Below are 21583 nucleotides of genomic sequence, written 5' to 3' on the forward strand. Positions count from 1 at the left end.
CAGAAATGTGGGTGGCTGGGGATCCCCGAACTTATAGCTGGTGTCTGAAATGAGAGCAGTCTTGATGGGGACTGTGTCCTTAACCTGTGGATGGAGTCTGCACTATCTGGGTGAATAGTGGCAGAACTGCATTTAGAATTACAGGAGGTCAGGAGCGGTGGCTCATGTCTGTAATCCCAGTGCTTCGGGAGGCCAAAGTAGGCGAATCACTTGAGCTCAGGAGTTTGTGACCAGCCTGGGCAGCATAGTGAGACTGCTTCTCTACAAAAAAAATTTTTTTAAAAAATTAGCCAGGCACGGTGGCACACGCCTGTAGTCCCAGCTACTCGGGAGGCTGAGGCAGGAGGATTGCTTGAGCCTGGAGGACTGCTGGGAAGTCAAGGCTGGGAATTCAAGACTGCTGTGAGCTGTGTTCATGCTACTGCACTCCAGTCCAGGTGACAAAGTGAGATCCTCCCTCATAAAGGAAAAAAAAAAAAAAAACCCACAGGAGATCATCCTGGATTATCAGGTCAGTCCCTAAATGCAATCCTAAGTGTTCATATAAGCAGGCAGCAAGACCAGCCTGGGCTGCATAGTAAGACCCCGTCTCTACAAAAAAACTAATAAATTAGTTGGGTGTGGTGGTGCATGCCTGTAGTCCCAGCTACTTGGGAGGCTGAGGTGGGAGGATATCTTGAGCCCAGGAGGTCAAGGCTGCAGTGAGCTATGATCGTGCCATTGCACTCCAGCCTGGGTGACAGAGCGAGACCCTGTCTCCAAAAAAAGGTGGTTGTGAGGGGGATGCATCGAGAGATTTGATACAGAAGAAGTCATTGTCATGGCTGAAGGTAGGTGCTACCCTACTGCCTTTGAAGACGGAAGAAGGGTCCAGGAATCAAGAAAGATGAGGACAACAGCTCTAGAAGCTGGAAGAGGTAAAGAAACATTTTCCCTTTGATATGGTTTGGCTGTGTCCCCCTCCCCAAATCTCACTTAAATTGTAATAATCCCCATGGATCAAGGGTGGGGCCAGGGAGATAATTGAATCATGGGGGCAATTTTCCCCATACTGTTTTTGTGGTGGTGTATAAGTCTCTTGAGACCTGATGGTTTTATTTTTAATTTTTTTGAGATGGAGTCTTGTTCTTTAGCCTAGGCTAGAGTGCAATGGCATGATCTTTCGCTCACTGCAACCTCTGCCTCCTGGGTTCAAGCAATTCTCCTGTCTCAGCCTCCCGAGTAGCTGGGATTACAGGTGCCTGCCACCACGCCCAGCTAATTTCTGTATTTTTAGTAGAAATGGGGTTTCACCATATTGGCCAGGCTGGTCTCTTGGCCAGGCTGGTCTCAAACTCCTGACCTCGTGATCCGCCTGCCTTGGCCTCCCAAAGTGCCGGGATTACAAGTGTGAGCCACCACGCCTGGCCTCGAGATCTGATTTCATAAATGAGAGTTCCCCTGCACAAGTTCTCTTGCCCGCCGCCATGTAAGACATGCCTCTGCTCGTCGTTTCTTTTCCACCATGATTGTGAGGCCTCCTCAGCCATGTGGAACTGCGAGTCCATTAAGCCTCTTTCCTTTATAACTTACCCAGTGTCACGTATGTCTTTATTAGCAGCATGAGAATGGATTAATACATCCTTAGACCTTGGTTTTTGCCCAGCAAAATCCGTTACAGTAGTGGTGGGAAACTCAAACACTCCTCCAAACCAACTGTGTCTGGAAGTCCAGCAGCCTGGCCCTCAGTCCAGTAGGCAAGTCAATAGGCTCCTGGACTTGCCCAGTGCCTGCTCCAGACTGCAGGTATAGAGGGATCAGAGGATAGGGGGGGTTGACAGGTTACAGTGGAAGATTTCCTCCTGGCCAGGGAATGTGGTGTTCCTTCTATTTCCTGTTCAGCTGATGCTGTTATACACTCCAGTAGCCTGGGGGCTCCCAGCAGCCTGGAGTTCTAGACTCAGTTCTGCACAGAACTAAAAGCTGCCAACCTGTCACTCCCCTGTTGAACCTGTCTCCATGGGAAATTCTTGGAGAGCCCCTAACTCTCCGAGATGGAAGCAAGAAACTGGGAGTGTAGGGTGAATTCAGATCAAAAGTCCCTGGTTGAGAAAGCCAGGTTCTATGTAACATACACCCCTGCGTGAATTCAGCTATCTGTATACCTTCCAACCTCCTAGGCTTCCTTTTTTTTTTTTTTTTTTTTTTTTTTTTTTTGAGACATGGTCTCACTGCATTGCCCAGAATGGAGTACAGTGACATTATCAACCGGCGTGATCATAGCTCACTGCAGTCTCGAACTCCTAGGCTTAAGCAATTCTCCCACCTCAGCCTCCTGAGTAACTGGGACTACAAGCATGCACCACCACGCCCACTCGCCAAGCCTTTTTCTTCCTGGGACTTCTGCCTCCAAAGTCCTACCTTCCCAGCCTCATCTACTCAAATGCCATTGTCCCTTGGAAAATCCATCTTCTCTGGAATGTATTTCCTGACCGGCCCATCCAATAGTCACAGACCCTAGATGCATGGAGCAGAAGGGACCTGCTCGTCCCATCAGGGTACCCTGTCCCCCACCTGCCTCAAGGGCTTGCCTCAGGATGCCCATAATCTCCACAACGAGGTGACAGTCTTCTCAAAGATGGGTGCCACCACTGCAGTATCTCAGGATGGTCCCTCTCCCCAAAGACAAAGGTGGCCCCTCTGAATGCACAGGTGTCCTCTCCACGCATTCCTCCATTAAATTACTGGTCACTTTGTTCCTGTGCCCAGCTAGACCAGAATGCAAAGGTCCCAGGGGAAAGAACTGCATCTGACCCATTTCTGTGTCCCCAGTACCCTCTGAGCCAAGCCCCATGCCAGGGACTGAGGAAGTAATGGTGTAGACTGGGAAACTGCCCCGACCTTCAAGACCTCCCGGCCCAGTGCAAGTTACCCACCAAAGGTCAAGAGGTCACTGAGAGAGTCCAGGGGTCACTCGTGGGGATTAAACTAGGACGTCTGGGATAAAGCATAGAAGATCTCACTAGAGCCAGGATCCTGGATTCATTTCTCAGATATTTATTGACGCTTCCTCAGGCTGCAAAGACAGCTCCTAGTTTGGTTGAAAATGCGAGAAAACCAAACAGTTCCAGTCGTCAGTCACCTAACCTTGGTTAGAGAGAGAAGTAGAGTTATATCACGGGGACACAGGAGCAGGGATTTTGGAGCAAGTGGAGGTTAGGTTGGGTCTGCGTGAGTGGAATTGGGATGAGGTTGGCATGGAGGTCCCAGAGCACAGGCACTGGACTGGACAGGGCTGTGTTGGGCCTAGTGTTTCTGAGACTCAGTAGTGCTGGATGAGGAAGAAAAAACTCTTTGGCGATCAGCTCCAGGAGCCAGGGGGGTGAGCAGCCCCCAGGATACCACGTGCTGCAATGGGCGTGGCTCCGGGGCACTGGGCGGGGTCAGCAGTTGTGCCTTTTCTCACAGATCCAGCCATCCTTCTCGCTGTCACACGGTGCGTCGTTCCATAGCCCCGTGCGCAGCATCATGACACAGTCCTCGCGCCCCCGAGCATCATTGGGCTCTCCCTGGTTCCAGTGGCTGCAGTGGTTGAGTGGGAATCTTGACGGAGGATGAACGCGGGGTCCCGCCTTCCTCTCCACGCTGTAGTCTATTTATTGCTTGGGTCTGCTCTAGACACCCCAGCTGTCTAACCTGAGCGTACACCTGGTATATAACTTTTTAACGCCCAGAATTTAACCTGAGGACAGTTCCTGGGGTCCAGCCTGGCCATGCCTAAGCATGGAGCCCCAGCCAAGGGGTCCCTGAAATCTGGCCAAAGCATGCCCTCTAGAGTCTAACCTGTCTCCCTCCCCAGGTCTCACAAGGAGCCCTTCTCTCACCTGAAGGTGAGAGAGACTCCGTCCACCCACTGGTAGCCCTGAACCTTGCCCAGATGGCGCACAGCCCTCAGGCCCAGCCAGTAACCACGGCCACCTGTGTTCCGAGTCAGGAAGCCCTAGAAAGGAGGGGACATCTGAGCCTGCAGAGTCTGCCCCGCCCCGCCCCACCGCCTGACCACGCCTCCTCCCTCTGCGCACCTGCTCTTCCAGGCCCCCAACGATCACCAGGTGAGCGCTGGCATCCGCGCAGTGACCCTGCGCCGCCGCCCACGTGGTCTTTGGCACAGAGAAAAAGTAGCAGGAGCCCTCGAAGGACAGCCACGACGTGGGGCACGGCTCGCAGGAGTCTGCGGGGTGGCGAGGGTCGGAGAGGTCGAGTGTTTCCAGGGGGAACGCACCGAGAGGATGCAGCGGGTAGGGGTGGAGACACAGAACCAGGCCAAGGTCCAAGAGAGGCAGGGTCCACTTACACCCTCACAGCCCGCCCCCCGCCCCTCGTGTTGCTCACTATTGTGGAGCCTCACGGCCTCCAGCGCCCGGAACAGCTCAGTGCGGACGTCCTCACGGTTCCTGCTGGCTTCAGCCAAGCCCTGGGTCACTGCGGAGTCAATGGAGCGGGGATTATGGCTGGGGTCAGGGCCAGGACCAGGGTCATGACTAGCTAAAGGTCAGGACCCCTGTCCGTGGTCATTGTGCCTTCGGTGCCAGCATCCAGGATGGTACAGGGTCAAGGGCGGTTACAACTGGGCAGGGTCTGGCTGTGGCCGATGCTGGGAGTCGCAGTCAGGTCAGAGTGCAGCGTCAGGGTCAGGACGGGGTGCATGATCGGGGTCAGGGGTCAGCCCTCAGGACGGGGTCGGGGTCCGGGGACACGGCCAGGACTTAGGGCTGGCGTCGCCTCAGGCACGCACCGTGCTCACGCAGTTCCCGCAGGGCGCTCTCCTGCTCCGTCAGCTTCGCCTGCGCCTCCCCAAGCTCCGAGCGCGTGGTCTGCAGCTGCGCCTGCGTCCCGGAGCCTGGGAGTCGCCGGGTGAGAGGCCCGAGGGTGGCGAGGATGGGGCGGGGCTTCGGAGACCAGCCTGCTCCGCCCCACCCGCCGCAGGCCTCGACCCCGGCCCCCCTCCCATCCCGGCCACAAGACCCCGCCCCTGCGCCCACAGCCTCGGCCGCGCCCCCTCACAGCAGCTGCGGCAGACTCCGACCTCCTCCTTCAGGGCACCCAGCGCCGCCGTCTGCTTCGAGGCTGGAACGACCCCCGCCCCAAAACGCATGCCCCCCGGGGTCACTTGGGAGGACTCAGGGGACTCCCTTCCCCACCCCGGGGCCAGCCTCAGGGACCAGAGAGTCCCCACGCACCCGAGACTCCATCTCCGGGGTCTCAGACGCTCCCGCCCCGCATGCCCCGGGGACCCAGGTGCCTGGCTCGGCACGCACCGTTTGTCCTCAGCAGGTCCTGGCCGTCGAGTAGCGCCGCGCGCTCCGTGGAGGCTGCGGAGAGAGGCTCCTGCAGGCGAGGCCAGGGACTTGGAAATCCTCCCCTCGCCCGGGGGTGCGGGGTCCCCCGATTCGGGACCACAGAGCGGGCGGGCAGGCATACAGCGCACACGATGCGCACACACGCCGATGGGGGACAAACGCGCGGGGATTCGCACACACAGACGGCCCAAAGATGTACACACACTCTGCTCACACTCAGACGCGAGCAGGACGCCAGGGTGCAGCTGGTGCGCATTGCAATGGGGGTTTTGTGTCCCCAGGGGGGCCGGACGCAACCCCTCCCCATCGAGGGTCACTCACCCTTGGACGATAGGATACTCAGGATCACAGCCCACAGGACTGTGACGACCAGGACAGCCAGGGCCAAGAAGAGGGGTCTCCCGCTCCAGTGCACCCGGCGTCCCCAGTGCCCTGGCAGAACAAGGACGGCATGCTGGGTCCCCCAGGACTGAGCCCTGGAGGCCTGGGTTCCTCCCAGGAAGCTGAGATTCAGAGAAGTTAAGTAATTTGCCTGTGGTCACACAGCTTCTAAGTGGCAGAGTGGGAACTGGACCCTGGTCCAACTGGCTCTGTGGCCTGTGGTGTCTCCTGCACCCACGACCCTGACCTGTCTTGGCTCTTCCCTCCCCTCCCCCATCAAACCCCAGACACTGGGACAGGGATGAGGCAGTCTGGTTGCTCATACCTCCGGGGACCTCCTCCGAGCTGCCGCCCCACTTGCTGTACCTGGTGGTGTCCATGGCGGTGCAGGCCCCTAGTCCCTGGCAGAGATATAAACTTCACCCCTGTCCTTACTGGACCTATGCACTCCCTTCCTTCCTTCCCATTTTCTTGGCCTTAATTCCTGGCAATCGGAATCCATAGACCAATCACAGGATTGGCCCCTTTCTAGGCTGGGCTGGGCTGGGCTGGAATGAGGAAGGACGGTTCCAGCCTCCCTGTCCTGGCCACTGCAGCGCCATCCCCAGGCTGGTGCTGGAGGCTTCTCTTTGGAGCTAGGTCCCCATTTTCTTATGGGCCTGGGGCTGGGTTTTATCTCGAGAGGGACACACTGAACCCGACCAAATTGTAACCCCTTCTGGCTCCTGAGAAAGCCCCCTCAGGCGTAGCCCCCCAGGCCAGTTCAGGTCCCGCCTCAACTCCCCTGCCGGTGCCTGCAGAGGCTGGGTTTGAACCTGACCTTGATCCAGTCCCTCTGGACCAGAAGGGAACAAAGAGGTTTGTTACGGAGGTAGCTGGCTGAGCTGCAGGACTCTACCACTGTGTGGGTTCTAGGTAGCTTCTAGAAGCCTTAGTTTTCCCCTCTGTGTAAAGGAGATGGATATGGACCTCTCTCACAAAGATACTATGATAAAGAAACGGGACGGTCTCACTGGCTCACACCTGTAACCCCAGCACTTTGGGAGGCCAATGTGGAAGGATCGCTGAGCCCAGGAGTTCCAGACCAGACCAGCCTGGGCAACATAGGAAGACCCTCATTTCTACAAAAAAAAAAAATATATATATATATATATATATAAAATATATATATAAATAATAAAATTGAAAACATAGAAAAAAGAAAGAAAATGAGGTTTTACCTGTCTACCTAGGACCATCTCAGGCACATCAAAAACGCTCAATGTTCGTGAAATTCATGCATTCTTTCAACAAACATTGAACACCTGCCATATGCTAGGCATTGATCTTGGAACTAGGGCCACATCAGAGAATAAAATAAGCAAATTCCTCTCTTCTTGGAGCTAATATTCTAGGAGAAGTGTGGGGAGACAGACTCCATACTCAACATAATAAACATAATTGAAAACATAAGTTGTATAACATAGTAGTTCTCAGCTGGGGCAATTATGCCCACCAGGGGACATTTGGCTATGGCTGGAGGCACTTTTGGTTGTCACAGAATGTGTGTGTGTGTGTGTGCGCGCGTGCGCGCGCAAGCGTGCTCCAGGCATCTAGTGGCTAGAGGCCAGGGATGGTGCCCAAAGTCCTACAATGCACAGGACATCCCTCATAGCAAAGAATGATCTGACTCCTAATATCCATAGTGCAAAAGGTGGGAACTCTAGTATACTATATTCAAAAGTCATAAATGCTATGAAAAAAAAATGAAGGGAAGAAAAAGTCCAGCAAGATAAGTGCTTGGCAGGACTGGGATGGGCACTAAGCAGTGGGCAGTGGCTAGGGTGGCCAGGGCCAGCCTCACTGACAAGGTGAAACGTTGAGCACTTAATGGAATATTCCAGCCCCTCTTGTAGATATGTAAACACACTCCATGTTCTTGAGCCTCTCAAAAACCCTTATCCATGGGTAACCACCCGAATGTGTTCTGGGGAAAGGATTTACATGGAAGTGATTCATCAGCCCTTACGGAGGAGATAGAATTAGTTCATTTGGGAAATCGGAGGAGGTTTTCTGGAAGAGATAGCATGAGACGTGTGGCTTTGAGGATATGTGTACTGTGGACCGAGAAAGGAAGGACACACCAGGCACAGGGCACAGCCAAGGCAAAGGCAAGGGGGCAGGAAAGTGGGGCTCTGTTGGATACACCTGTGGCTGAAGCTGCCTTGGCGAGCTGGGGCAGAGCTGTCCAGCTTAGCGAGGAAGCCAGAAGGCTGCCCATCAATGTCCTGTGCCCAGACCTCACTGCAGGGTAACTGAGAGGGGAAGAGAGGTCCTAGAAGGAGGCAGCAGACCTCTACCCTCTATCCCTGGCCCAGGACAAGGAAGGGAGGCCTGTTTCTCAGGTGGGTGGGGAACATGTAACAAGGGAATTTGAAGACAATATGATGAGTCTGGGAAGTACAAGAGACTGCGAGAACCACTGGAGACACTGGCTGAGCCTGGAGGACTTCCTGAAGGAGGTGATGCCTGGGGAAGGGGTCAGAATTATTCCAGAGGAGATGGATACATTAAAGAACGGTCCCAACATGGTATCAGCACATGCAAAGATTGGGAGAATAGGGAACAGGACTTGTTGGAGAAGCTAAGACTAATTCAGGGGCAATCATCTGGGGCTAGGGTGTCAGCTGTGGTCACATCATACAAGGACCTGAATAGCAGGGACAAGAGGTTTGGGTGAATGTGGGAAGAAGGTAAAAGTCACAGGATTCAGCTCCAAGGCCATGACCACTCCGGTTTCCATTCTCTGCAGAGATGAGAGGATTGCTGTAACCAGGGAAGCCAGCCCACTGCAAAGGGCATGTGGTGTATTGGTTGTCGCTCTGAAGTTTGGCTTTGCTTTTATTTTTTATTATAAAGTGTGCAAAGAGGTATGAGTATGCAGGAAAAAATGAAAACGTTTATGCCTTCCACTCGCCTTTATCAAGTTTTGACATCTTCACATATTTCAGATCTTCTTAAAAATCATCACATAACAAATAACATAACGTAACAAATAACATCATATAACAAATAACATCATCACATAACAAATCATAGCAAACAGAGTGGAGGTCTCTTGTACCCCAGCCTCCTCTTATTCCCCTCCCCAAGGCCACTGCCCTCCCAAACTTGGTGTTTATCCTATTTTAAAATGCTTTAATTACACATCTTTCCATGGTGAATATATTGGGCTGTTTTTCACATCTGGGAGCTTTATTAAAATGTCATCACATGGTCTATATCCTTCCGGAACTTGTTTTTGTCCTCTCCACATTGCAATTATGAGCTATGTCTATTCAACACTCATTCTTCATTTAAAATGAAGATAAGCACAAAAAAATAAATGCTTAGTTAACAGAGAACAGGATAAAGCTTCCTTAATTTGAGAAGCAGCAATTTCCAGGATCCTACAGAAATGTCTTGCTTAATAGTGAAACATGAGAACCATTTTTGGTAAGACCCAGAACAAATTAAAAATGTCCACGGTGTAGTGGGTTGAACAGTGTCCCCCCAAAAGAAATGCTGGGGCCAACTGTGGTGGCTTACACCTGTAATCCCAGCACTAGGCTGGAGAAGCACTTGAGGCCAGGAGTTGGAGACCAACCTGGACAACACAGGAAGACCCCTATTGAGTAAGGCGTTTCGGCAGGCTCGCAGAAATCCCAGCACTTTGGGAGGCCGAGACGGGCGGATCACGAGGTCAGGAGATCGAGACCATCCTGGCTAATATGGTGAAACCCCGTCTCTACTAAAAAATACAAAAAACTAGCCGGGCGAGGTGGCGGGCGCCTGTAGTCCCAGCTACTCGGGAGGCTGAGGCAGGAGAATGGCGTAAACCCGGGAGGCGGAGCTTGCAGTGAGCTGAGATCTGGCCACTGCACTCCAGCCTGGGCGACAAAGCGAGACTCCGTCTCAAAAAAAAAAAAAAAAAAAAAGAAATTACCCCTTATCCAGCCAGAATCGGTGAGCTAGGGCTGCCATAACAAAGTGGCACAAAGCGGGGACTTTGAACAACACAAAGATATTCTCTCACAGTCCTGGAGGCCAGAAGTCTGAACTCAAGATGTCAGCAGGGCCGTGTTCACTCTGAATGGTGTAGGGGAGAATCCTTCCCTGCGCCTCTAGATTCTGGTGGTTGCCGACAACCTTTGGCGTTCCTTGGCTTGTAGACCCATCACTGGAATCTCTGTTTCTGTTGTCATGATTTTCTCCCTTCCTCCCTCTTCACATCATCTTCCCTCTGTGTCTCTCTCCTCTCATTTTGCTTTGTTTTGTTTTTAAGAGACAGGGGCTGTGTGAGGCAGCTCATGCCTATAATTCCAGCACATTGGGAAGCAGAGGTGGGAGAATCTCTTTGAGGCCAGGAGTTCGAGACCAGTCTGGGCAGCATATTGTGAGAAGCATATTTAGTAAAATCAAGAACACGATAAAGAGGTCCCTCTTGCTATTTTGTCAATGCAATGAGAAAACATAAAGAATTATGGCTGGGCGCAGTGGCGCAAGCCTGTAATCCCAGCACTTTGGGAGGCCGAGACGGGCGGATCACGAGGTCAGGAGATCGAGACCATCCTGGCTAACACGGTGAAACCCTGTCTCTACTAAAAAATACAAGAAAAAAACTAGCCGGGTGAGATGGCGGGCGCCTGTAGTCCCAGCTACTTGGGAGGCTGAGGCAGGAGAATGGCGTAAACCCTGGAGGCGGAGCTTGCCGTGAGCTGAGATCCGGCCACAGAACTCCAGCATGGGTGACAAAGCAAGACTCCGTCTCAAAAAAAAAAAAAAAAGGCCGGGCGCGGTGGCTCAAGCCTGTAATCCCAGCACTTTGGGAGGCCGAGACGGGCGGATCACAAGGTCAGGAGATCGAGACCATCCTGGCGAACACAGTGAAACCCCGTCTCTACTAAAAATACAAAAACTTAGCCGGGCGAGGTGGCAGGTGCCTGTAGTCCCAGCTACTCGGGAGGCTGAGGCAGGAGAATGGCGTGAACCCGGGAGGCGGAGCTTGCAGTGAGCTGAGATCCGGCCACTGCACTCCAGCCTGGGTGACAGAGCGAGACTCCGTCTCAAAAAAAAAAAAAAAAAAAAATATATATATATATATAAAGAATTAAGACCTGTAAACACTGGAAAGGATGAGTCAAAGCTGACAATATTTGGAAGCCGCGATCTTATATCTAGGCAGTTCGAGGGACTTCTGAACTAATTAAAGATCTCAGCAAGGTGATTCTTTAAAAGGAGCAGCTTTCTTAGGTTGCAGCAGTGAGTATTTGCAAATATAGAAGGAAAGAAAACCCTCTTCACAATACAAGGAAGGTTTGATTTACTTATTTATTTCAGAAACCTTGGTCTTGCTATGTTGCCCAGGCTGGTCTCGAACTCCTGAGCTCAAGCGATCCTTCTGCCTCCCACAGCATTGGGATTATAGACATGAGCTACTACAAGAAAAATTCTTGAACATTAAAGAATAATTATAGGAAGAGTATAGATTAAGCCCTTACATGTAGCTAAGATCTGAATAACTAAAGACACAAAGCTGGACACAGCAGCTCACACCTGTGATCCCAGCACTTTGGGAGGCCGAGGTGGGTGGATTACTTGAGGTCAGGAGTTCGAGACCAGCCTGGGCAACATGGTGAAACCCTGTCTTTACTAAAAATACAAAAATTAGCTGGGTGTGGTAGCAGGCGCCTGTAATCCCAGCTACTAGGGAGGCTGAGGGAGGAGAATTGCTTGAATCCGGGAGGCGGAGGTTGCAGTGAGCCGAGATCTCACCGTTGCACTCCAACCTGGGCGACAGAATTACAAATGCCCACCACCATGCCTGGCTAAATTTTGTATTTTTAGTAGAGACGGGGTTTCACCATGTCGGCCAGGCTGGTCTCGAACTCCTGACCTCAAGTGATCCACCTGCTTAGGCCTCCCAAAGTGCTGGGATTACAGGTGTGAGCCACCGCACCCAACCAAGTGGTGTGTTTATTACAACTGATGGACTGACATTGACCTGTCATTACTACCTACGGTCTCTAGTTTAGATGAGGGTTCACTCTTGGTGTCCTATGTTCTACGGTTTTGGACAAATGTATAATGACATGTATTCACCATTACGGTATCAGACATACGGAGTAGGTTCCTAAAAATCCTCAGGCTCTGTCTGCTCACAAATATATTTTTCAAAATTCCATTGAAGGATTGCCAAACAGATTTAAAAACAAACCCGGCTTTTCCGGCGGTGACGACCTACCCACACGAGAACATGCCTCTCGCAAAGGATCTCCTTCATCCCTCCCCAGAAGAGGAGAAGAGGAAACACAAGAAGAAACGCCTGGTGCAGAGCCCCAATTCCTACTTCATGGATGTGAAATGCCCAGGATGCTATAAAATCACCATGGTCTTTAGCCATGCACAAAAGGTAGTTTTGTGTGTTGGCTGCTCCACTGTCCTCTGCCAGGCTACAGGAGGAAAAGCAAGGCTTACAGAAGGATGTTCCTTTAAGAGGAAGCAGCACTAAAGGCACTCTGAATCAAGATGAGTGGGAAATCATCTCAATAAACACATTTTGGATAAAAAAAAAAACAAAAAAAACCAAACCTGACGCGCGGATTATCTGGAATATGATAGAGAGGTTGCAACTAGGGAGAAGAACCTCTTGAGGTCAGAGAATGAGGAGGGAGCCAGCTTTTGTTTTCGCTGTGGAGCTTGATGTTTCAGTTCCATGTGCACAGGTGACATTCAAAAAGCAAAACAAAAGGTTTAAAGATAGAGTAATTTAAATATCATCTAAAATATTTCACAAGAGTGGCTGAGAACATTTTGAATAAAGAAGAACCGTAACAGGGCAGGGCTTGGTGGCTTCTCCCTATAATCTCAGCTTTTTGGGAGGCTGAGGCAGGAGGATCTCTTGAGCCCAGGCGTTCGAGACCAGCCTGGGCAACATACTGAGACCTTGTCTCTAAAATAAAATAAAATAAAAAATTGTGTGGTGGTGCATGCCTCTAGTCCCAGCTACACAGGAGGCTGAGGTGGGAGGATCGCTGGAGCTCAGGAAATCGAGGCTGCAGTGAGCCACTGTGATCACACTACTGCACTCCAGCCTGGGTGAAAAAGTGAGAGCGTCACACACACACACAAAGTGCCGTGCCTAGTTGTTATCAAAATATTATAAGCTGGCTTGGGTTTCCTTAGATACAGAGCTTGAGACAAGGGTTTGGATACAAGTAGGTGATCTGGGAGGGGATTCCAAGAAGCACCAACAGAGGACGGGGAAAGTGAAGACAATCAAGTAGGGAAAGGAAAAAAGCCGATTCAGAGGCATCAGTGAGCTTCTGACCCACGTGGGTGACTGGACTCAGCTCCTCTGGGAGCCTCTGCACTCCAGGGAGATGGTACAGACAAGTTTTACAGTTCCCCTGTCTGTTGAAGGTTGACTCTAAATGAGATGGAATTTAGCCTGCAAGCTGTTTATGAAGGAATGTCCTTGGGGTCAACAATAGTAGAAGGGAGGTGGCATTTGTAGCATCATTTTTACACCGAAATATTCTCTAATTCTAACACTAGCCACCTGGAGTTAGCACCACATTCCACAAGTTAAAAAGCCAGGTCCCACAGGAATAACCCTATTTCAGATCCCACGTGCAAAGGGGATGCCCAGGCCACCCACACTTCGGCCTGCCCAACAAAAATTGGGGGTCTTCACAACTCCTTTCAGATCCAGTAATTTGCTAGAATGACACAGAATTCAGGAAAACATTTTGCTTATGTTCTTACCGAACTGAATCGGGTCTGTTTACCACATGCAATGGAAAACCAAACAACTAAACACAGATTTTGTAGAGATAAAAGTTTACTTCAAGGCAGCCAAGTAAGGAGAGAGGAGTCTGGCTCAAATCTGTCTCTCTGAGCTGGGGGCTGCTGCAGATTTTATATACAGAGGGTAGTGAGGTGTAACCTAATTGGATCATGTAACGAGGTGATGTGGGAGGCTTGATCTGATTGTATCATACCATGGGATGATGTCAGAGTGCAATCTGATTGGATCATAGATCATGCCATGTAGTGTCCGCTTCTTAATTCAGTCCCCATTTGTTGGACTGAACACTTAGGTTCTGCCTGTGGCTACTTGCTTGGTTCATCTGGGCATGATCAAGGTATGTACCTTGCAACCTGGGGGTCCAGGTAACTGAAAAATAACTTGCCATTTTACTACACAAAGTTGAACCAGATTGGGCTACTTCTGTGGCTGCAATGTTTACCAGTTTCTGATAAAAGATACAACTCAGAAACAGCAAAATGGAAGAGATGCGTAAAAGAAAGGAGGATTTCGGGGTGGAAGGGGTTGCATCGAGCCTCCATGCCTTCTCTGGGTGCCATTGGTTGACTGGGGGAATGAATTCCCTGGTGCCTCCAGCCTGCAAGATGAACTCTGGCAACCAGTAAGTCCCCAGTCAAAGGGGTGCAGGGGCTGGTAGACAGAAATTGAGCAGATGGTAGTTTGCACAGATGAGATAAAGCCTCAGGGGACATAGCAGCTACACATGGCAATCCAAAAACTCTAATCTCCAAAAGAAAGAGAGAGTAGGTTAATGGAACACACGAAGCTCACCCTCCAAAGGCATTCCACACCAGGTCACTTACAAAGCTCCCAGGATGAACCAGAAACACAAGCTCTACACCAGGGGACCTTGGAGGCATCCGAAGAAGGACAGACTGGATCCAGGCCCATGGGGATGAAGAATTTGACAGAGGCCAGGCAGAGCGGCTCACGCCTGTAATCCCAGCACTTTGGGAGGCCAAGGCCATCAGATCGCCTGAGCTCAGGAGTTCAAAACCAGCCTGGGCAACATGGCAAAACCTTGTTTCTACAAAAAGTGTGAAAATTAGCAGGGCTTGACGCGTGCCTGTGGTCCCAACTACTCAGGAGGCTGAGGTGGGTTGGCTGCAGTGAGCTGTGATCATGCCACTGCATTCCAGCCTGGGTGACAGAGACCCTGTCTCACAAAACAAAACAAAAATAAAGAATCTGATAGAGAACAGTCCCAGAGATTTTGTGAAGGTCCAAGGATGGAGAGAAGGAACCCTGGCTTAAAAGTGGCGAAGTGCCACTATGCCGCATGGGCAATCGGGGATGCAGAGGCTGAGGAGAGAAGCTGCCCTTCATCTCTGGAGCAGGAGGCTGCAGACTTTTTGCAGATCCAGAATTTGGCAGCACTGCATTTGTCGTCATTCCAGCCATTGCCATTAAATTCCACACAGTCTTCCTCCCCGATATTGTTGGGCTCTCCTCTGTTCCAATATTGCTTGAAGCTGTAAAACCCATACAGAATGTGAGCCTCTGCCCCCACCTGCTACATGAGCTATGTTTCTACCTTTCGAAATCTTGATGCTTTTTCTTTTGAGACAGAGTCTCGCTCTGTCTCCCAGGCTGGAGTGCAGTGGTGCAATCTCGTGTCACTGCAACCTCCGCCTCCCGGGTTCAAGCGATTCTCCTGCCTCAGCCTCCTGAGTAGCTGGGATTACAAGCGTGTACCACCAGGCCTGGCTAATTTTTGTACTTTTGGGTTTTTTTTGTTGTTTGTTTTGTTTTTGACACGGAGTCTCACTCAGTCGCCCAGGCTGGAGTGCAGTGGCACGATCTCGGCTCACTGCAAGCTCCACCACCTGGGTTCACACCATTCTCCTGCCTCAGCCTCCCAAGTAGCTGGGACTACCCGGCTAATTTTTTTTGTATTTTCAGTAGAGACAGGGTTTCAACGTGTTAGCCAGGATGGTCTTGATCCCCTGACCTCGTGATCTGCCTGTCTCGGCCTCCCAAAGTGCTGAGATTACAGGCATGAGCCACCGCGCCCAGCCATTTTTGTACTTTTGGTAGAGACAGGGTTTCACCATGTTGGCCAGGCTGGTCTCAAACTCCTGACCTCAGGTGATCCACCTGCCTTGGCCTCCCAAAGTGCTGGGATTACAGGTGTAAGCCACCATGCCTGGCCTCTTGATGCTTTAATATCTTCCCTGCGTGTGTATGCTGGACACACATTACTCTGCACACCCCATGGTGTTTGAGTGACACTGCCTTGAGTTCCTGCCTCTCTTGCTGCACCTTATCCTTGAAAGAACTTCACCTATTGAGGGTGTGATTTTCAAATACAAACCAACCAGTCTGGAGTCCACACCCCCAACCACCTGCCTTTCTGGGCTCTTGCATTCATACCCACTCTCTTCTTTTTTTTTTTTTTTTTTTTTTTTTTTTTTGAGACAGAGTCTCACTCTGTCACCCAGGCTGGAGTAGTGCAGTGGCATGATCTCAGTTCATTGCAACCTCCGCCTCCTATGTTCAAGTGATTCTCTTGCCTCAGCCTCCCAAGTAGCTGGGACCACAGGCGCATGCCACCACACCCGGCTACTTTTTGTATTTTTAGTAGAAATGGGGTTTCACCATGTTGGCCAGGCTGGTTTCGAACTCCTGGCCTCAGGTGACCCGTCCGAGCCAAGTGTCAGACAGCTAGGGACAGAACCTACCCCCCAGAGCCTGCGATATAGGATTCCTACCTGACAATCCTAAGCCTCCTTGCCTGGCCCTGTCTGTTCCTTCCCACAGAATCTATAATAAAGGCTCTGGCTGACAGTTGCCCCCTCTCTGTCTCATGACCCACCTGGTGCTTCATGAGCTGTGATGTGTCCTCTCTCTAGGGATCCGTCAATATGACAAGCTACTCACAATGGCAGGTGTCTCCTGAGCTGGTGGCCTTACTAGACCTCAGACTTCCTATTACTACACTATATTTTAACACACCCACCCATGGGGTAAGCTCCTCCTGCAGCTCTGCTGGTGGAATTCTAGGCACCTGCCATGCTGTCTGCAGGTGAGTATGAAGACCACTTAACTCAGTAAAAACCCCCAGATTCTTGGATCTAGGGTGTCAGGGAGTTGGGGAGGATCCCCAGGGAAAGTTCAAGTCAGAGCTTGACGATTCCAGCCCCAGTAGATAGGGTGCCCCTTCTGAGATCTACCTGGTTGACAGAGGTGAGTCGTCCACCCATTGCCACGTGTCTTCCTGATTTAGGTCTGAAAGTCCCATCCAGGCGAAGCGGTTACTTCTGGAAGACTGCAGCTGTAGGAAGTTCTGGAGGGTAGAGGAGGAGTCAGGAGGGAGCTCTGCTTCCCATTTTCCAGGCTCTGTCTCCCCATCTCTTGGCAGGAAGTTCTGCTTGTAGGCTAACCTTCAGCCTTCTGGTACACTGGGTCCTGAGCCCCCTCGTGTCTGAGTCTCTCTCACATGTGTATCCCACAGCACATGTGTCCTGACGTACACACATCCATGCACAGCTGGCCTCTCCTCACACACTCTTGCTAACACTGCGTGTTTATCCATTTTATACATTCTGTGCATGTCTGCACACATTTACTCGTAACTGGGCTTAATGTATTAGAGTCAGATCCAACCATTTCCTAATTGCTGGTCATGTGCATCTCCTTTCAGCTCTGCACTGAGTGACATCACATTGACAGCTTGAAATCAGCCACCTGGCCGGGCGCGGTGGCTCACGCCTGTAATCCCAGCACTTTGAGAGGCCGAGGCGGGCGGATCACGAGGTCAGGAGATGGAGACCATCCTGGCTAACACAGTGAAACCCCGTCTCTACTAAATATACAAAAAATTAGCCGGGCGTGGTGGCGGGCGCCTGTAGTCCCAGCTACTTGGAGGCTGAGCCAGGAGAATGGCGTGAACCCGGGAGGCGGAGCTTGCAGTGAGCCGAGATCGCACCACTGCACTCCAGCCTGGGCGACAGAGCGAGACTCCGTCTCAAAAAAAAAAAAAAAAAGAAAGAAATCAGCCACCATGGGAATATTTACACCAGGGAAATTGGCAGACATGACACATCAGGACTTCTTCCCCCAGAGAGCCGGTTGTTAACCACTTGTGGCATGCCACTGGTGGTTACTATAGTTTGTATTTTCCCCAGAGCTTTCACACATGTTCAGATTTGGTTTGTATCTGCTCTAAGGGTACCTGGGACTCCCTCATTCATATCCTTCTCCTCCCATCTTTTTAAGTGGAGCAAAGCCTCTCTTCTGCAAAATCCTCTCTGAGCACCTCCTCCCTGGTTGGCCAGAAGCCATGCCCCAGGCCAGGACGGGGACCCCCACCAGGTGTACCTGCTCCTCAGCACTTTTGATTACGACGAGCTGGGCCCCCACCTCCTGGCAGGCGGTGATGGAGTCATGCCAGTTCCGCTGGGAGTTCGATATGAAGTAACAGTTTCCTTGGAAGAATGTCCACTCCCAGGGACAGGGGCGGCACAGGCGTTCTGTTGGGGGAGGCCGGTCAGGGCTGGGCTCAGATGAGGTTGTCCATATTCCTGTATCTGCCCAGCCTTCAAGGTCTTGAGAGTCGGAGCCCTTCCTTCACTGTCCACACTGGGTGGACCATTCCCCTCCCCACTTCCCGAGACCCTCCCCCATCCCCATGAGAACCTGGGAGTCCTGGCCCCATCTCCTCCAGACTAGGAGAAGTCGGAGCTTTAGAGCACAGAACAGAAGGCAAGAGACTAGCTTGATTGAGTGCCTACCGTGTACCTGGCCCACTGAACACCAAGTGCAAGCATCGCTGTTAATCTGTGTTCTTATTTCACAGAGGAAGAAACTGAGGCTCAGAGAGGGTTAGTGACTCAAGCAAAGTCACACACTGTGGAAACCCTCCCAGGCCCAACGACCCCTGGCATCTGGCCACTCACCCACAGCAGCCTTCAGCTGGGACAGGTCCTGGGAGATCTCGTCCTGCTTGGACTGATCCAGCCTCTGGGAGCTGGGGTTCTTGGAGACTGGGACAAGGAAAGAAATTGCAATGATTAAACACCTGCTGTGTGCCACGCCCTACATTGTCCCCCTAAGGACGTCATTTCTGAGCACAAAAATCTTGTTTAAATCCTTTTTTGGATAAGGAAAACTGACACCCAGAGAAGGCAGCAGGGAAGGGGCAGAAGAGCCTGTCCTCCTCCCCTCCCCTGCCCTGGAGATGAGAGTGGTCATGGGGAAAAGCCTCTGGAAACCCAAAGGGACAGAAGGCCAGCTTTTAGCTCTTCGTTCGTCTTGGAACTGGCCACCCCCAGCTGCGTCTACAGCAGAAGAACCAGGCCTGGGAGGCCAGGACTCTCAGAGCCCGCTGCTGACCTTGGACAAGGATGGCCACCAGCAGCCCAGTGAAGAGTGTGAAGAAGAGGAGCGGCAGCACCAGGGGTGCGTGGCCCAGACACCCTGCAGGAGAAAAGATTGCTTGGTTCCAGCATGCCAGTGCCCAAGCCTCAGCCTGGCCCAGGGAAAGCCTGGCCACAGCCCCACCTCCCCAAATGGCAGGAGTGAAAGCCCCAGCCCCAACTCTCCACGTGGCAGGAGTCAAGTCCCCAGCCTCCACCTACCCAGCACCCAGGAGTGCAGGAACCCAGCCCTTACTTCCCAGGTCCCAGGAGCGAAGGCCCCAGCCCCCACCTCCCCAGCCCCCAGGAACCCAGGCCCCAGCCTCCACCTCCTAAGGTATCAGTAGTCCAGGTCCCAGCCCCTACCTCCTTAGGATGCAGGAGTCCAGGACCCTGCTCCCACCTCTCCAGGATCCAGGAGTCCAGACTCCAGCCTCCACCTCCCTAGGACCCAGGAGTCCAGACCCCAGCCTCCACCTCCCTAGGACCCAGGAGTCCAGACCCCAGCCTCCACCTCCCTAGGACCCAGGAGTCCAGGAACCAAGCTCTCACCTCCCAGGTTCCAGGAGTGAAGCCCCCAGCCCTTACCTCCCCAGGACCCAGGAACCCAGACCCCAGCCCCTACCTCCTCACATCCCAGGAGTCCAGACCCCAGCCTCTACTTCCCTAGGACTCAGGAGTCCAAGTCCCCAGGCCCCACCTCCCCAAGACCCAGGCCCATAACCTCCACCTCCCCAGGACCCCAAAACCCAGGCCCCAGCCTCCACCTCCTCAAGTCTCAGTAGTCCAGGCCCCAGCCCCTGCCTCCATAGGACCCAGGAATCCAGGCTCCCAGCCCCCACCACCCCAGGTCCCAGGAATCCAGGTCTCAGCCCCCACCTCCCCAAGACCCAGCCTCTACCTCCTCATGTCCTAAGAGTCCAGGCCTCAGCCACCAGCTCCCCGGGACCCAGGAACCCAGGACCCAGCCTCCACCTCCCCAGGTTCCAGGAGTCCAGGCTCCAGCCACCTGCTCACCAGGACCCAGGAGTCTGGGAGGTTCTGTTCTCTCCTCCCTTCCAACTAACCGTTCTCTACCTGCTAAGCTCTTGTAGCCTCGAGTCTGTCGGAATCCAAAGTCTCTTGGATAAAAATTCATACTGCTAGTTATCAGCTCTTCCTCTTCTAAATGGATAAATACGAACTCAGAGCCTGGGCAGGCTGAGGCCAGGGCTAGCCATCCCCTTCCCACCCCAGGATCCCAAAGCATCCCCAGGATCCTAGAGCACCCCAGGATCCCAGAGCCCCAGCTCAGCCTCACCCAGGAGGCCCAGCGGCTGCGCCCTTGGTTCCTTGGAGTCACTCATGTTTCCCCCACCGTCCCTCAATTTCCAGAACTTCTGGGGACCACAGTGCTGATTTCCCACCCCGCGATTCTCACTCCCTAAATCTCTTCTTACTGAGGAAGAAAAACAGGAAACTGGGTAGGGATATAATACCCAAAAGGCCGGTGGGAGGGGTCAGAGCATGAGATGGCCCTGACCTTGCCGGAATTTCAAGGAGCTGGTGGGGAATGGTCTGAGGTTGACAGGGAGAAGGATTCGTCCACTCCTTCCATAGTTGAGCTGCGTGTTGCTTTTAATGAAATCCAGTAAGTTCTAATGAAAAGTGACTTCGTTATACCCCTCCACCTAGGGCAGGGATGGGCAGGCAGTACCCCTAGTTCCTGGAACCATCATCCTCCCTGACCACGGGCTTTGTTGCTGTGATCTGCTGATGTCCTCATTTACGAGAATTTTTGCTGACTTTGGGAGTTGAGGCTGAATCAGAATTCCTTGTTTATTTAATGCCTATGATAGTCAAGCACTTTTCTAGTAAGTTTATAAACTCATTCACTTGAATCTTCCTACCCTATGGTAGATCATATGATTTCCGTTTTGCAGATGGGGGATACTAAAGCACAGTGAGGTTATGTAACTGGCCCAAGGTCACACAGCTAGTAAATGGGACATCTGGGATTTGAAGCCAGACAGTCTGCCTCAATGACAGTCAAAGACAGTTCACCAAAAGACAGTCAAATGGCATCAAGGAGGAAATAAAATATTCATAATGGCTTTGAATTGTTTCCAAATTCCTAAATTTGGTTCTTTCCAAATTGGAACAACCTGTGTGGTCACCAGCATATATATATATATATATATATCAGATATATGACATATATATATGACATATATATCTGATATATATGATATATATATATCCTTTAAAGGATATATATCCTTTAAAAAGGAAGGACACTGGCCAGATGCAATGGCTCATGTCTGTAATCCCAGCACTTTGGGAGGCCAAGGCAGGCAGATCACGAGGTCAAGAGTTCAAGACCAGCCTGGTCCATATGGTGAAACCCCATCTCTACTAAAAAAAAAAAACCACAAAAATTAGTCAGGCGTGGTGGTGCATGCCTGTAGTCCCAGCTACTCGGGAGGCTGAGGCAGGAGAGTCGCTTGAACCCGGGAGGCAGACGCTGCAGTGAGCCGAGATCGCACCACTGCACTCCAGCCTGAGCGACAGAGTGAGACTTTGTCTCAAAAAAAAAAAAAAAAAAAGAAAGAAAAAAAAGAAAGGACATTCTGACACATGCTACAACATGATGAACCTTGAGGACAACATGCTAAGTG

At 51.7% G+C, this 21583-nt stretch overlaps 4 protein-coding genes across 5 annotated transcripts in view; 1 reads left to right on the plus strand and 3 right to left on the minus strand.

The window, feature by feature from the left end:
* Positions 1-3013: 3013 nt before the first annotated feature.
* LOC105484350 (C-type lectin domain family 4 member G) lies at positions 3014-6186 on the minus strand. Its single transcript, XM_011745882.2, has 9 exons — positions 6046-6186; positions 5661-5771; positions 5298-5351; positions 5044-5106; positions 4775-4879; positions 4372-4461; positions 4062-4210; positions 3864-3979; positions 3014-3561 (listed from the first exon to the last, which is right to left on the minus strand). Exons 1-9 carry the CDS (start codon positions 6098-6100, stop codon positions 3423-3425), a joined length of 882 nt encoding a protein of 293 aa, XP_011744184.2. The 5' UTR covers positions 6101-6186; the 3' UTR covers positions 3014-3422.
* Positions 6187-11960: 5774 nt separating this feature from the next.
* LOC139360429 (CD209 antigen-like protein 2) lies at positions 11961-21052 on the minus strand. Of its 2 annotated transcripts, XM_071087585.1 has the most exons (8): positions 20449-21052; positions 20227-20364; positions 20004-20090; positions 18904-18987; positions 18468-18554; positions 17890-18041; positions 16743-16855; positions 11961-15041 (listed from the first exon to the last, which is right to left on the minus strand). In XM_071087585.1, exons 2-8 carry the CDS (start codon positions 20270-20272, stop codon positions 14840-14842), a joined length of 771 nt encoding a protein of 256 aa, XP_070943686.1. In that variant the 5' UTR covers positions 20273-20364; positions 20449-21052; the 3' UTR covers positions 11961-14839. The 2 variants fall into 2 exon arrangements, with proteins under 2 accessions (XP_070943686.1, XP_070943685.1); XM_071087584.1 differs by lacking the exon at positions 20449-21052 and having other exon boundaries at positions 20227-20387.
* Positions 11961-21583, minus strand: part of LOC105484282 (CD209 antigen) — a 36868-nt gene continuing 27245 nt past the window's right edge. The window contains exons 6-9 of the mRNA XM_071085887.1: positions 18468-18529; positions 17890-18041; positions 16743-16855; positions 11961-15041 (exon numbers count right to left, since the gene is read on the minus strand). Coding sequence (XP_070941988.1) covers positions 14840-15041; positions 16743-16855; positions 17890-18041; positions 18468-18529 — 529 coding nt within the window. The 3' untranslated portion in view covers positions 11961-14839. The remainder of the gene's footprint in view (positions 15042-16742; positions 16856-17889; positions 18042-18467; positions 18530-21583) is intronic.
* LOC112426702 (small ribosomal subunit protein eS27-like) lies at positions 11966-12328 on the plus strand. The gene has a single exon (XM_071087586.1). It carries the CDS (start codon positions 11995-11997, stop codon positions 12247-12249), a length of 255 nt encoding a protein of 84 aa, XP_070943687.1. The 5' UTR covers positions 11966-11994; the 3' UTR covers positions 12250-12328.

Source organism: Macaca nemestrina, chromosome 20 (assembly GCF_043159975.1).
Source record: "Macaca nemestrina isolate mMacNem1 chromosome 20, mMacNem.hap1, whole genome shotgun sequence".
NCBI lineage: Eukaryota > Metazoa > Chordata > Mammalia > Primates > Cercopithecidae > Macaca > Macaca nemestrina.